Below are 16,999 nucleotides of genomic sequence, written 5' to 3'. Positions count from 1 at the left end.
ACATCACAGGGACAATGCGCAAACCCCATACACACAGCACCAGAAGTCATGGTCGAACCTGGGTCACCGTAGCCGTGAGCCAGCAACACTACCTGCTACACTAATACGCAGCCCTTCATGTTGTTCAGGGACTGATCTTGAGAAAGTAAAGGGTTAAGAAATTGTGACCGTACATATAACTAATGAAAAAAAACCACGCAAGCCCCTGACTCAAGACCAGGTGGTAATTACTGTGTCCAGAACTTGATTGTAAACCAGTTATACTAAACAATGAGTGTAATGTTTGTCTTTACCTTAGGTGCCTGATTGAAACGTGTAGCCGCATTGATTAAGTGTGCATGACAAGAACTGTTTAAATTGATGCCTGCTCTTTTGTATTGCGGAGACCTCCGATAAAGACTCTAAGGGAGTATTAAAGGAAGGTTCTCCCTTAGTAGTATACTGCTAATAAAAGCAATTAAATAGAATTAATCGGTGGCACTGTGTGATTTTGCAGCAGACAGGAGTGGGAATTTAAATTAGGATAATAATCTTAGCCCACTGTATTTCTCTAATCAAGGGATTATAACATTCCCAGTGTTGTGAAAATCATTAATCACTTTAGCCCAACAAACAATCTACTGGAAGAACTCGGCAGGTTGAGCAGCATCTGTGGAAGGAAGGGAATTGTTGACTTTTCAGGTCGAAACTCTGCATCAGGTCCTGTTGCAAGGTTTTGACCTGAAACGTCGATAATTCCTTTCCTCTCAAAGATGCTGCTTGACCTGGAGTTCCTCTGGCAGATTGTTTGTTGCTCCAGATTCCAGCACCTGCAGTCTCGTGTCAAACATTTTAGCCTGATGTAAATAGACTGAAGTAAATAATATTTAAATATTATTTAAATATGATTTATTTATTGAACAAAATTCTGATTTTTTTTTGAAACCTTACTTATCTCATACAAAGAATGAAGCGTTTTGTCTGCCTCTTGCAAGTGATCAAAGATTGCATAGAAAAAGCTGTGAATACTTCCAGTATTCTGGCCAACCATGGTAAGATCTCACTGTTATTTAAGGGATCTTGCTGTGTGTATGCTGGTCATGTTTCCCAACAGAACAATGATTCCTGCACTTCTCTGTAATTCTCCAGATGTTTCTCAATGATGCAAATAGGTGCTGTTTTTAATCCTCACCTACAGAGGGGCAGGCAAAAAATGGTAAAAATCCTCAGGATACAAAAAAAAGTTTACTTTTCCTTCAATGTTGAAACAGCTTCTTGTATTTTCCATATGCAGAGCGACTGATGATAACAGTCACGTTGGCCAAACCATCTTCTGGCAAAACATCCACTTCCTGCACAGTGGCTTCCTTATACAACCAGCTGGAAAAGATGAAAAGCAACAGTGTTATATGTCTGCATCTTTATATGGGCCTTTTCATCCAGTGAGCTATCAGAAACCACTCCTCCTTCTCTTGAATGAACAGGCTTTATTTGTGCAATACCAAGTTAATCTCTTAAAAATGATCTTGAATACTAACTGGGGTTAGAATTTCATCCTCAGTCACTTGCATTAAATACACACTATGATAGTGGCTATGACAGTTTGGCAGGATGATAGTACTATACTGTAAAAATTCAGTTCATTTAATTCTGATACTATATTCTGCATTTAACAAAAGTGACCGAGATTGAATTTGTACTGTGTTAGCTTCCACTATGAAAAGAATTGAGATCTGTTCAAAAGACATGTGATTTAATCCTTACTTCAATTGAGGCCCTGCCAAATTTACTTTGATGGTGAGGATCAGTTTTCTTGTTGCTTGCAAAACTGCCTCTTCGATTTTCCTTTTCAGTTCATCTATACCGAGTCCATGAAGTGCTGAAACTGCAATGGTGTTTGGATCTGCATGCTGATAGCTTTAAGATAGAAGGAAAAAAAAATTACCCTACAGCATCTGGAATCTCTTGAGAGGAAGCATGATTGATGGAATAACCTCGCACTTATATAAGAAAGAAGGATGACATCAATAAAGTAAAAAAGTCCTTTTCATTAAGACATAGTCATTTTAACAGAACCTTTATAGAGCCACTGGAAATCAGATTCTACTCACAAAATATTGCTACTGGAGAACGGGGGTATGGAAAGAAAGGAAGAGAATACATTGGTAGAAAAAAAGGAAAAATAGAGAGGATATATGCAAAATTATTCATTTCAAGCCTTAAAGAGAAATAAAGTAACAAAACAAAAATCGCATTTATGCCACCATATTGCATCCTTTAATGAATGCATTCTTTGAATAGTGAATAATTATTTCTTGCAGACTGTGGAGCGTCAATCATGCTAAGAGCGGGCAGGCTAGACCCAGGACGAAAAAATACTTATTACGATGCAGGAGGAGTTCATTCAGTCCATGACTTGATGGGCCAAATGGCATCTTTCCATACCACTTGCAGTTTACTTGTCTGCCTGCACTGCACTTTCTCTGTAACTGCAACACTATATTCCACATTCTGTTTTTCTTTTAACAGGTGTGGCACGATCGGTCTAGATGGCGTGCAAACAAAAGCTTTTCATTGTGTCTCGGTACGTGTGATAATAATAAACCAAACAAGCAAATATGAGAGAATATAAAAGTCGTGAGAAATATGCCCCTTTGGGTATTATATATGTTTTGTGGTATGCCCGACAACCACAATGTTCTTACCTGTCCACCAAATCAATTTTATTGTGGACTTCAATAATGGAATTTAGAAGTTCATTTGACAGCTGGAGACTCTTGAGAACATTCAACACGTTCACCTTCTGGATGGTGGTTTCAGGGTGACTTATGTCTCTAACATGAACTATAACATCCTGGATAGAGAGAAGAGAAAATGATTACGCAACTAAATTTTTTATATTGTATTGAGTTCATCCAATATTGGAATAATGGAAATACATTTTTACTGTTTTCCATTTTTTTTTCCATGCTTCTGAATGACTTTATTAGATTCCCTCTCAATCTTCTTTATTCTATTGAAGAGTCCCAGTTTCTTTATTCTCTCTAGTGACAGTTTTCTGATATCGGGCTGCCCCCAGCACATTCTCAGTAATGCAAAAAGATGCATGTCACTGTGTGTTTCGATGTACACGTGACTAATAAATAAATATCTTGAAGCTCTTGTGTAGCTTCCTCGAATCTTTGACATTCCTCCTAATATAGGTACTCAAAACTGAACTTTGACTGTGGCAGATTGTACTATGAATACCCTTTAGATCTTAAGTATTGGGAGCTAGTTAACATTAGGCTAGATTGAACACTGCTCCAAAATAGGAGTGAAATAAAGTACATTACATTAATAACAGTAAAAGAGCATTTCATGCAAAATACCAAGAATAACGCCTAATCTAATATAATGCAATACAAAAAACTTTTTGTCTTAAGCAATTTTCCAATAAATGTATAATGTTATTATCGCAATGTTTCCAAATGCAAAAAACTATGGACAAACATATCACTGGATTCTGACAGTGGGACACTTTGTCCACCTCCATTTTACCCTGGATCAATAGGGAGCTCAGTGCTTGGCAAAAGAAAATTACTTACTCAACTGCATTTCAATCTCTATCTTACTGGATCCTTGACTTCCTGACCAACAAACCGCAATTAGTAATGATAAGCAGCAACACTTGCGGCATGATTCTTCTCAACACTGGTGCCCCACAAGGCTGCATCCTCAGCACCCTACTCTACTCCCTATACACTCATGACTGCATGGCCAGATTCTGCTCTAACTCTATCTAGAAGTTTGCAGATGATACCACCGTAGTGGGCTGTATCTCAAATAACGATGAGTCAGAGTACAGGAAGGAGATAGAGTGCTTAGTGACATGGTGTCATGACACCAACTATTCCCTCAATGTCCGCAGAACAAAAGAGCTGGTCATTGACTTCAGGAAGGGGGCGGCGCAAGAGCTGCTATCTACGTCAATGGTGCTGAGAGCTTCAAGTTCCTAGGAGTGGACATCACCAATAGCTTGTCCTGGTGCAACCAGGTAGATGCCACAGCCAAGAAAGCTCACCAGTGCCTCTACTTCCTCAGGTGGCTAAAGAAATTTGGCATGTCCCCTTTGACACTCACCAATTTTTATCGATGCACCATAGGAAGCAACCTATCTGGATGCATCACGGCTTGTTATGGCAACTGCTCTGCCAGGGACTGCAAGAAACTGTAGAGAGTTGTGGACATAGCTCAGCACATCACAGAAACCAGACTCCCCTCCATGGACTCTGTCTATACTTCTCGCTGCCTCAGTAAAGCAGCCAGCATAATCAAAGACCCCACCCACCCGGACATTCTCTCTTCTCCCCACTCCATCAGGCAGAAGATACAAAAGCCTGAAAGCACATACCACCAGGCTCAAGGACAGCTTCTATCCTGCTGTTATGGACTATTGAATGGTTCCCTTGTACAATAAGATGGACTCTTGACCTCACAATCGACCTTGTTATGACCTTGCACCTCATTATCTACTTGCACTGCACTTTCTCTGTAGCTGTTACACTTTACTCTGCATTCTGTATTGTTTTACCTTCTACTACCTCAATGCACTGGGCAATGAATTGATCTGTATGGACGGTATGCAAGACAAGTTTTTCACTTTACCTTGGTACAGTGGCAATAATAAACTAATTCCAATTCCCTTACTGTCAACCTGCCTGAAACAAAACCTGGGTTTTTCCTGCCGGCATGAGTCAGCTCAAAATTAATTATATGAGCTAAAACACAAGGTCAATGGAATAGTTACATTCCATTGCTTTCAAAAATATCAGGCCTATGCATATAGAAAGCATGTGACAATAATAATCGCATTTAGAAAATGAAACTTACTGAATGTACCACATCCTCTAGAGTTGCCGAGAAGGATTCAATTAAGTTGTGGGGAAGTTGAGAGAGAAATCCAATGGTATCAACATATAGGATTGTCATACGACTTGGTGTCAAGCCAGCATGAGTGGTAACATCAAGTGTAGCAAACAGCTGATCTCTTGGGTGAAGACCAGAGTCTCCAGTCAGGCTTTTGATCAGGGTGGTTTTGCCTGAGTTGAAAACATGGAATACACCAGGATTAAAACATATTCCATGCCAAGAAGACAAGTTTGATTTGTTTTACAAAGTCTCACACTGCTTTACGAAATCACCCATTAAAAACATTGATGTCCTGGCAACTATCTTGAGCTGTGTTAAAAATTCCCCAATGGCATTAACAATAATATACTGTACTGCAGCATTTATAACACATAACATTATACCACAAAAATACCCAAATGTTCTTCAGTTTTATGAAGTAGAACCAAAATCTCCTTTGCATGTACACTTAGTTTTATTAATGTGAGCACTGGTGAAAATAATCCCTGCTTTCATTTTAGTTACTTATCTTGTAACAACATAGATACATAGAGGGAGGCCATTTGGCCCACTGGATTCATACTAGTTCCCAGGTTACAAGGATGTACTTTCCCCCATTCACTAATACTAACCAACATAAGCAAAGTTTACTTACATCAGAGTCATTTATGTTTGAGTAGAGAACAGAGGGAAATGTATCCCCTTAGCGTGATACTGATCTTTAGCAGAATATAGAACTCACCACAATTAGTGTAACCCATAACAGAAATAACTGGGAACTCTCTGCGCTTGCGTTGAGTTCTCAACAGTTGTCGTTTTCTTCTTAGCTTCTCCAAGGCTCCTCTAATCTTCAGTTCCCGCTCCTTGAGGATGCGTTGCTGAACCTCCATTAAGGTCTCACCTGGAAAACAGTGACTGAATTAAATTGTGTGAACCATAAGAGCTGAAGAAACAGAAGCAGTGAGCCATTTGGCCCCTCATGCCTTCAATAAGATCATGTCTGATCTTCTATATCAGCACCACTTTCCTACACTAACCACACTCTGTCTACACTTCTCGCTGCCTTGGTAAAGCATCCAGCATAATCAAAGACCCCTTCTGTGCCGAACATTCTCTCTTCTCCCCCCCCCTCCCATCGAGCAGAAGATACAAAAGCCTGAAAGCACATACCACCAGGCTCAAGGAAGGTCAAATTTGAAGGCAGAATACAAGGTTAATGGCAGGGCTCTTGGCAGTGTGGAAGAACAGAAGGACCTTAGGGTCCACATCCATAGACCCCTCAAGGTCACCATGCAGGTTGATAGTGTTAAGAAGGTGTATGGAGTGTTGGCCTTCATTAGTCAGGGTATTGAGTTCAAGAGCCACGAGGTAATGTTGCAGCTCTATAGAACTCTGGTTAGACCACATTTGGAGTATTGTTTTCAGTTCCGGTCGCCTCATTATAGGAAGGATGTGGAAGCTTTAGAGAGGGTGCGGAGGAGATTTACCAGGATGCTGCCTGCATTGGAGAGCATGTCTTATGAGGATAGGTTGAGTGAGCTACGGCTTTTCTCTTTGGAGAGGAGGAGGATGGGAGGTGACTTGATAGAGGTGTACAAGATGATAAGAGGCATTGATCAAGTGGACATGATTTTAAGGTGATTGGAGGAAGGCATGGGGGGGGATGTCAGAAGTAAGTTTTTTATATTTACACAGAGAGTGGCGGGTGCGTGGAGTGTACTGCCGGCAGAGGTGGTGGAGGCAGATACATTAGGGACATTTAAGAGACTCTTAGATAGCCACATGAATGATAGAGAAATGGAGGGCCATGTGGGAGGGAAGGGTTAGATAGCTCTTAGAGCAGGATAAAATGTCAGCACAACATTGTGGGCCGAAGGGCCTGTACTGTGCTGTAATGTTCTATGTTCTATTCTGCTGTTATAAGACTATTGAATGGACCCCTTGTACTTTAAGATGGACTCTTGACCTCACAATCTACCTCGCCATGGCCTTGCACCTTATTGTCTGCCTGCACTGCACTGCACTTTCTCTGTAACTGTAACACTATATTCTGCATTCTGTTATTGTTTTTCCCTTGTACTACCTCAATGCACTGATGTGATGAAATGATCTGTATGGATGGTATGCAAAACAAAGTTTTTCCTATACCTCAGGACACGTGACAATAATGAACCAATTTACCAATGGTGCAGTGGGTAATGCTGTTGCCTCTGCTCCAGCAACCTGGGTATGATCCCAACTTCCAGTGCTGTTTATATGGAATTCGCAAGGGCTCCCTGGAAATGCATGGGTTTCCCTAGGTGCTCCAGTTTCCTTCCACATTCCAAATATATGCTGGTTAGTAGGCTAACTGGTTACTTTAAGTTATCACTGGTGTAGGTGGGTGGTAGAAATTGATAGGGATGTGAAAGGAAACAGGCTAGACCGAAATAAGTGGGTGAATGGGACAGATGGGAATGCATAGACGATGGGCAGAACAGCCTCCTATATTGTAAAAAACATGAAAATAAGAGAATCCCATATCCCCTAATATCCTTAAATCCAAAAATCTATTGATTTCTGCCACAAATATATGCAGCATTTAAGATCTTCAGCTCTCTGGGGTCAATGATTCATTACTGGTATTGGTATTAGTTTATTATTGTCACTTGTACCGAGGTACAGTGAAAAGCTTGTCTTACAAACTGATCGTACAGGTCAATTCATTACACAGTGCAATTACATTGAGTCAGTACAGAGTGCATTGATGTAGTACAGGTAAAAACAATAACAGTAGAGTAAAGTGTCACAGCTACAGAGAAAGTGCAGTGCAATAAGGTGCAAGGTCACAACAAGGTAGATCGTGAGGTCATAGTCCATCTCATTGTATAAGGGAACTGTTCAATAGTCTTATCACAGTGGGGTAGAAGCTGTCCCTACGTCTGGTGGTACGTGCCTTCAGGCTCCTGTATCTTCTAACCAATGGAAGAGGAGAGAAGAGAGAATGTCCCGGGTGGGTGGGGTCTTTGATTATGCTGGCTGCTTCACCAACACAACGAGAGGTAAAGGCAGAGTCCAAGGAGGGGAGGCTGGTGTCCGTAATGCGCTGGGCTGCATCCACAACTCTCTGCAGTTTCTTGCGGTCCTGGGCAGAGCAGTTGCCGTACCAAGCTGTGATACATCCAGATAGGTAAGTTACCCTCTGGTTGAAGAAATTTCTTCGCACCTCTGTCCTGAATGGCTGGCCCATTATGGTGAGGCTAGGACCATTGGTTCCCCACATCCCAGCCAGAGGAAATATCAACTTGGCATCTACCTGTAGAAACTTTGCATGTTGCAAGATCACCTCTCATTCTTCTAAACTCAAGAAAGTACAGGCCCAGCTTGCTTAAATTCTCCATATATGACAAATCTGCCATCTCAGTGGTTAATCTGGCAAACCCTTGCTGCGCTCCCTCTTTACAACCATATCCTTCCTTAGGTAGGAAAGCAGAGCAGTACGTATTTAAGATGCAGTCTCTCCAGGATACCACATAGTTGGAATATGACCTCTCCACTCTTTTTATCAAATCTTCTTACAATAAAGGCCAACATACCATTTGCCTTCCTATGAACTGATGATATTGGTAAGTAAATTAGCAGATGAAAGCCATGAAAGAGTTGAAATATTACCTGACCCCATAATATACCTGGATCCACCACTTTGTTGGTCTAGGTGGGCCAATTCATTTTTCAGCTGGGACCTGCCAAATAAAGGCAAAACAATTGAGACACAAGGGACTGCAGATGCTGGAATCTGGAGCAACAAACAATCTGGTGAGTCGAGCGGCATCTGTGGGGGGGAAAGGAATTGTCGTTGTTTCAGGTTCAGACCCCGCATCAGGACTGCAATGCAGTCTTGGCCGAAACATCGATAATTCCTTTCGTCCTACTGATACTACATGACCCACTGAGTTCCGCTAGCAGATTGGTTGTTGCTCCAAAGGCAAAGCAATATTTAGTTAAAAATCAGAAGTGGCTACATTGCTATAAATCTGACTGGTGTCTATTGCAGAACAATTTTGTAAAAGTAAAAATTATATTTAAGAAGAAAAATTACATTAAAGTCTATTTCACCACATAATTTCATCATGTAACATCTCTTTTTTTATTTGTGCAACTCCTTCTTCTCAGGCAGTCCCTTAGGATCGAGGACGACTTGCTTCCACTCTGGTTCGGGGGGGGGGGGGGGGGGGGGGGGATGAGTGGCTGATGAGGTCAATATGGGAACTGCTGACTCTTTCACAGAGTGAAACTGATTGTTGTGTTACTTTGAGAATGAACATTGCATGGGGAATTTTCTCAGCAAAGCACAATCAGAGAGTGGAGACTTTTTACAGAGGTTAGGACTTCCTAGCAGGAATGACAGCAACGTTACAGGAGTGATATACTTTGGGGGATGGGGGGGTGGGGTGGGGGGGGGGGAAGAGGGAGGGGGAGTGAGAGAGAACGACAACTTATGAAGATTCCTTCTTGAGTCAGTTAACTTGCTGGAATTCTGTAATTTCAAATCTTGAAACAAACTCCCAAGTTCATCAGCTCTTCTTGTCTTTATTGCTAGGATTTTCACTGTAGGAATGATTGTTTAATTAAGTTGTTGTTGTGGAGAACAGGTTCAAATGCATTGGAGGAAAATGAGACCTTTTAACATACATCAATATTCTCAGATTGTGTGCAAAGCAATGCTTCCCCCAGATCATTAACAACATGGCCAAACTTTCAAACTGTTTCCTATTTGCTGATTTAGAAATGCACACTTGCCACGTTTGAGTGATATACATATATTAATACCAATTATACAGATTATGTTCGAAACTTGTATTCAACCAAAGAAGTCCAAATTGAATCTTCAATTCTTAAAGAGGAATAGAAAGCTGACAGGGAAGCAAAGGACTGCAGCTGCTGGGATCTAGACGAAAAACACTATGATCCTGGAGGAACTCAGCAGGAACTCTGCTTTTCCTTTCTGTACATAGGGCTTCCCCTTTTCCTATCTTCAGTCCTGAAGAAGGGTCCTGACCCGAAATATTGACCGCCTGCTTTTCTCCACGGATGCTGCCTGGCCTGCTGAGTTCGTCCAGCATCAATAGTGTTTTTCAATAGAAAGCTGACACTTTCTTTCAATCTGAATTCATGTTCAAGTCTTGAAGATCAAAGCACAACTTGTAGTAACAAATGTATCTACTAACAACATGGGCAATTTATGCAACATTCTTGAAGATTAAAGGGAATTAGAGAAAGCCCAACTGTTACCTCAGATATGGGATCTCAGCAAGTGCTATCTGCAGTTTAGCCTCTTTGGTACGAGCATTGCAACGGAAGATATGAAGGACAATGGAATACCGGTCAAAAACTTTAACTCCCCACGTAGATTCTAACTCTTTCTGAAATATATAGATAGAAATATCTTACCAACTCTCCTTCTGCACAGAATAAATTGTATAATGAAATGGCAAACAAGCTTAATGGAGCAAATAATTTTCTTTAAGGCTGATAAATCTAAGTTAATATTTGAACAAAGATTGGTGAACAACTTCAAAATCAAGCCTATTGTAAAATAGGGCTATTGTCTAAAGTTCTCGTAAACCTCCAGTTAGAGCAAAAACATTTCTTCTTTGAGTGGTTTTATAATTACATTTTATTTTGCCGTCTGATCAGAAAAGATCTAAATAATGTCTTGACACAAAACAAACTAACAAAACCATCAGTAAAAAATATATATCACATTGCTCCGTGCTGTCTGAAAATTTTTGCAGGGCCTTCTTAAAAATGTTGTGTAGTTGGATGAACTGCATGTTATCTGGAAGTAAATACTTCAAGAAATCATTCAGTTTTACAATTAAAAAGATATATATTTTCCTTTCCTAATTTCTCTAGCAGGCACCTAGAAGCAATAAAGGAATAGCAAGTAACTCCAGGTTTAGTAGATTGCTGTCCACTATCTTGACCGAATATGTACCCAGCCAGTGAGAGTGCTCTCAGGCTATCTGCCTTTTGAGTGCATCACTACTAGACCAGCTAATATACTTATCTAATGATCATAGCTATTTGCTTTTCAGTGACTGGGGATTACAGGATCATGATCAGAAGCAGGAAACATATCTGACCTTACGTCTAATTGTGGCAGCCTAGCTACTTCCATGGCTGCAACCAACTAAGTTACCATAGAAGGAAGGTCAAATGTATGACATTCTTGTTTGTTAGGCTCAGTATCACATTAGAATAGTACTAATTATGAATTATTTTCTAATGTGCATTAGTATTTTTGTGCATTACAAATCTGACATATTGAGCTCTTCACTCTTGACATGCAAACTTACTGCCTCTGCTGGTGCAATAGTACTGCCAAAGTTATACAAATGATTACAAAATAACCGGGATCATGGAGACTCTGTACCTGCATATTCCCCAGGACAATTCATGATATAGATAGGTGCATGGGAACACCACCATCATCAGTTTCCAACCCAAGTTAAAGTTACATGCTGGCTCTTCATTGGTGCTGGGTCTAAATTCTGGAACACACCCCTCTTCAGCACTGAGGTGTAACCTCATTGTTTTGTTTTAGAAGTCGGGCCACCACCCTCTTAAGGGCTATTAGGAATGGGTAATAAATGCGGACCTTAATAGAGATTAACGATATTTAAAAGACACTTGGACAGGTACATGCATAGGAAAGGTTTAGAGGGATATGGGTCAAATGTGGGCAAATGGAACTAGCTTAGATGGGTCTTGGTTGGCATGGACTGGTTGGGCCGAAGGGCCTGTTTCCGTGCTGTATGACTCTAGATGCTCATTTCCAAATATAAATTTAAAAAAAGCTCTGATTTCATTCCCAGGATTAATTGTCCTTCTTCTTGCTGTCAATCATTTAACATATTATGTAATACATCATGATCAATTCTTACTTAATGCACTCTGCTTGTGAGAAACTCTTTACCTCCGATAATGCAGACAGTCTTTCAACATTCATGAACACTGCAGTAATTTCTGGCATCCCTTTTACTATTTCTGTAAGACAGTTGTATTTAAATTAAATTGCTTATAATTTCATTACAAGAGCAGCTACTCTTCAAAATCACTTCATTGTTTAGAAATTGCTTCTGGGTTTCTTGAGTTTATGAAAAAACCTTATAAAAATACAAGACTTTTGCTACAACAAAGCACTATCAAAGTAGCTTGACCCAATAACACTCCAATACTAATATGCATAACGGCACCAAGTAGCCAGTGTTCAATGAAAGTTTTGTAACGTTAGAATGGCAAATTACAGCAACTTCATAAACGGTAGCATAGTGGTTAGCATAATGCTTTACAGTGCCAGCGACCCGGGTTCAAATCTGGCCACTATCTGTAAGGAGTTTGTACGTTCTCCCCGTGTCCGTGTGGGTTTCCTCCGGGTGCTCTGGTTTCCTCCCACATTCCAAAGACGTATAGATTAGGAAGTTATAGGCATGCTATGTTGGCGCCGGAAACGTGGCGACACTTGCGGGCTGCCCCCCCAAAATCACTACGCAAAAGATGTACTTCACTGTGTGTTTCGACGTACATGTGACTAATAAAGATCTTATCTTATTTAGTGCACTGATATAGTTCAACGAGACATTTAAAAATTAAATGCCTAATCAGTGGAAAATACAGCGTAAAGATATAACTACATTATCAATACCATTTTCAAAATATATAATTTAGACTCTTGAAAGAAGTTGTTACCTGTAAGAGTCTCAAAATTGCCTTTGCCAAAAATTAGTTTGTTATCTGGACTTTTTGTGGAAAGGATGAGTTTATCAACAACTTGCCAGTTGGGTAGGGTATTCACAAGAGCAACTGCTTCGGCCATCTGAAGTTTACCTTGTGAAAGAAGAAAGGAAGAATAACATATTCTCAAATTACAGAGCAACTATACAATGCACAATAGTATCTGGTCTGGAATAGTTTAATCCTGCAACAAGGTGCCAGAGGACAAATGAAGAACCTGCTCATATAAAAGAGAAAATAATCACAAAACCAATGCATATGTTGTAGCCGAACGCGGCGCGTTGCTGAAAGGAAAATTCAGAGACGTGGAGGCTGAACCGGAGCACACTTTACTGAGACAAGTAAAACATGCATGCGCGCAAGAGTACCCGAGAACCTCTCCGGTGGACGTGATGTAAGGTTCCTGCCGGAAGGCCCGCCCCACGGTTAGTCTACGACGCGCTCCTGCGCGTCCACCCGTGGCGGTTCGAGCTCCGTGAGTACGGGCCGCTACAATGTAAACAATTAACAAGAAAGAAAGAAGGAAGAAAACAGTGTCAACCAAGAATATCTTGTTTCCAAATGCAGAAGAATTGCAGCAGGAGATTGTGCGACAAGACTTAATTTCAACATTGATGCAGTCAATCACCACATTCAGATACAAAGGACTAGAGGACAATTATTGAATATTACAGATAATTTGGCTTAAGAGTCTGCCACTGTCTTTCTTTATATGAGTCAGCTAAAGTTCATTCTGCTCAGTCCTTGTACTAATTTTACTATTTCATTTAACAAGCAAATATCAGATTTCCTTTAAAATAATGTTTCTGTGTTTGGCTTCAACAATGGTCAGTGGTTTAAAAGACATTTCATTACACATTCTAAACATTCCACATAAATAAGATTCTCCCAAATTCTCTTCTAGTTTAATTGGTGACTGTGTTACAACTATGGTCCCAAGCTCTGATCTTCTTTACAAGTGGAAGCAACTTCTCGAGGTCGACTTAATCTCATCTTTCAATAATCATAATGACTTCCTTCAAGTCACCCTCAGTAAAAACAACTTCTCACAGGTTGCAGAGACAAGTACAATAAGGTGTAAGTTAAAATAATTACAATTCTTTTTACTGTACATCTTGTAATCTTGAAGACCTCTAACATTTGTTATTTTTATAGTCCCGACGAAGATGTGTTTCACTTTTCACCAACTTCCCCTAGTATGTAAGTGAGTGGTAAAATATGGACAGAGTTGATGGGAATCTGGAGAATAAATACAGAATTGGTGCAATAGATGACTGACGTTCAGTGTGGACTCAGTGGGCCAAAGGGCCAGTTCTGTGCTGTATAATTCTATGATTCTACCTCCTTCCACCTGCTCTTACTTCAAATGGTTGCATATTGTATTCCATCAATCACTTGCAGCTGTACATATTAAGTTATTGTATGAATTTCTTAGATGCTTTTGTACTTAGTTTTAATAAGGATGTTGTAGTTCAGTTAAATATAGAAGTAAAATGAATAATATAAATTATAATCTGAGCCATCACAGATGCATTACAGTATTCAAACCAATGGATGTGTGAAATGGTACATCTTGGTAGTATGAATAAGCAGATCACATACTCCTTGGAATTATGTCTAAATGGGAGAGGATTGCAGAGGGATCTGGAGGACAAAATGCTAATAAGGATACTAAAAGCCATTAAAACACTGGAGGCTCATTTCCCCAGGGACAAAATTGAAAAGCAGAGATGTTAAAAGTATAAAACATTGGTTAGATTACACTTGGAACACAGGTAATTGTTCTGCTCGTAAGATTGTAAATGAAATAGAGAAACACTGGAAATAGATGCAAACAAGATTTACAGGAATAATATCAAAAAAGAGAGGTTATAACTCAGGAAAGATTGAACAGACTGAGGCTTTATTTATTAGTAAAGAGAACAAGGGGTGAACTGATGAAGGTCTTTATGATTATGAAAGACTCAGACAAAATAGAACTGGAGGAGATGATCGCACATGTAAGATCAGAACTGCGGTCACCACATTATAATTATGATCCAACAAATTGAACAGAGAATTTAGGAGGAACATCTTTACACAAAGAATAGCTAGAATGTGGAACTCACAAACAGAGGGAGGTGATGAGCAGATATGGATTTAAAGGGATGATAGATAAGCACAAATGAGAAAATAAATGAAAGGTATGTTATTGAGGATAGATACAAAGCATGGAGGATAAAAATTTACATGGGCAAATGGTGTTAAAAGAGTTTATATGAGCAAATGAATTAGGAGCAGGAATTGGTCACTCAGCCACTTGAGCCTGCTCCACTATTTAATAATTTCATGGCGGATCTGCTTGTAATCTCAACTCCACAATTCTGGCTATCTGCTGTAACCTTTCATCCCCTATTTATCCAGAATCTATCTACCACTGTCTTGAAAATATCTGAAGACTCTTTACACTGTGCTTTTAGGAAGAGGTTCCAAAGACTTACCATCCCATGGAAGAAACAACTTCACTTCATTTCTGTCTTAAATGGGCAACCCATATTTTTAAATAATGGTCCCTAGATTCTCCCATGACAGGAAATATCCTCTCCAAGGTCACCCTCAGGATCTCATACGTTGCAACCAAGTTCCCTCTCAGTCTTCCAAACTTCATTGAATAGAAGTGTAGTCTGTCCAGTCTTTCCTCATAAGACTTATTTCAGGTATTGGTCTAGAAAAACTTCTCTGAACTGCTTCCAACATATTAACATCCTTTCTTAAACAAGGTGACCAATATTGTACACAGAACACCATATGTGATCTTACCAATGTTCTACATAACTAAAGCATATCATCCCAACCTGTGTATTCAATTCCCCTAGTAATAAAGATTAAGTTTCTATTACTTTCCTAAATACTTGCTGCACTAGTCTTTTGCAAATTATTTACAAGGATACCCAGATCTCTCTGCATCTCAGAGCACTGCAATCTCTCACCAATTAGATAATCTGATCTAATACTTATTTTCCTGCCAAAATGGATTATTTCACATTTTCCCAGACGGTATTCCATTTGCCAGATCTTTTCCCACTCACTTAATTTACCTGTATCTCTTTGGGCCTCCCTACGTCCTCTTCATAACTTGCTTTCCTACCCATGATTCTGTCATGATCGAATTTAACAACTGTGCCATCGGTACAATCATCCAAGTCATTTGAACAGATTGTAAAAAATTCTGGCCCCATCACCATTCTCTGTGGTACACTACTTATTACATCTTGCCAACTAGAAAAAGCCCCATTTATGCCCACTTTCTAGTCCCCATTAGCCAGACAATATTCAACATGTGGTAATATTGAATATTGTGTTATGTCCTACACCATAAGCTTTTATTTTCCTCAGTGACCTTTGATGCAGCACCTTACTGAATGCTTGTATACATCATTGAAACAGATTTTATATTAGTTGATGGCAATTTTACCTGTTGTGAGATATTGTTTCTTTGCTCCCCACTTAACATCTGGATGAACAATAAATACTCTATGTCCTCCTTCAGGAGGAGCAGACATTTGTTCCTGAAGTAGTTCTTCATATTCACCATCTTCTATTTCACAGCCATGTTCTGTTGTCACCTCTTCATCCTCACCACCTTGCTTTCCATTTCTTGATTTCCTACTGCTGGTACTTTTTGAATAACATTGACTTGTGGCAAAACACCGGACAAAATGGCATGATATATTTCGAGGGCATTGATTTCTCCGTAAGTTATTAGAGACATTTCTGTTCACCGGAGGCAGTCTTGGCTGGAAAAACAACAAGTCTAATATCCTTCTATCAATTGGGGCTAAAGATAATTTCCAAGAGTGGAGTTTGTTCAGGGGACGTAGTAAGGGTATTTTCGAGATATTCCTTAACAACCCCATGGCTGCAAACATCACCTGACACCAAGGTTAAAAGGCTGAAGTTTTCAAGACCAGGTGCTGATGACATCTTTATATTAGCTAAGTCATCCTCAATTCTCCATAAATAGCCATGGCCATGCTCAGTTCAGTGGTGCATTAAAAAAAACAATTAAAAAATCTCTGGAACTAAACCTAAATGCAGGGAAACTTGGCAGGCTCTTGACAATCAGAGATTGCTCCTGAGACCTTCAGAGGAATAGCCTCCGTTCCCAGTTCTATCCTGTGGCGTTTGTTTCCAGATCCTTTTGCCGCAACCTGATCAGCCCACAAAACAAAAGGCCTTCAGCACTCTGGCACGAACTGAATTTACTTCCTAACATTTCAGAAACAAAACCATCCACGTTGGTCTGACTCTTCAGTGTTGGGTTTCCTCTGCCGGAACGATTATACTGCAACACCCATATAGCCCTATGTGGCAT

At 39.9% G+C, this 16,999-nt stretch overlaps 1 protein-coding gene across 1 annotated transcript; it reads right to left on the bottom strand.

Annotated features, from left to right (window-relative positions):
• Nucleotides 1-728: 728 nt before the first annotated feature.
• gtpbp6 (GTP binding protein 6 (putative)) lies at nt 729-16,968 on the bottom strand. Its single transcript, XM_052026351.1, has 10 exons — nt 16,100-16,968; nt 12,601-12,738; nt 11,828-11,898; nt 10,141-10,271; nt 8,521-8,591; nt 5,612-5,770; nt 4,852-5,060; nt 2,685-2,833; nt 1,744-1,896; nt 729-1,359 (listed from the first exon to the last, which is right to left on the bottom strand). The coding sequence occupies exons 1-10, from the start codon at nt 16,551-16,553 to the stop codon at nt 1,236-1,238; spliced, it is 1,659 nt and encodes a 552-aa protein (XP_051882311.1). The 5' UTR covers nt 16,554-16,968; the 3' UTR covers nt 729-1,235.
• Between the last annotated feature and the right edge of the window lie 31 nt (nt 16,969-16,999).

Source organism: Pristis pectinata, chromosome 11 (genome assembly GCF_009764475.1).
Source record: "Pristis pectinata isolate sPriPec2 chromosome 11, sPriPec2.1.pri, whole genome shotgun sequence".
NCBI classification, from domain to species: domain Eukaryota; kingdom Metazoa; phylum Chordata; class Chondrichthyes; order Rhinopristiformes; family Pristidae; genus Pristis; species Pristis pectinata.
This window is presented reverse-complemented; position numbering and strand designations above follow the sequence as displayed.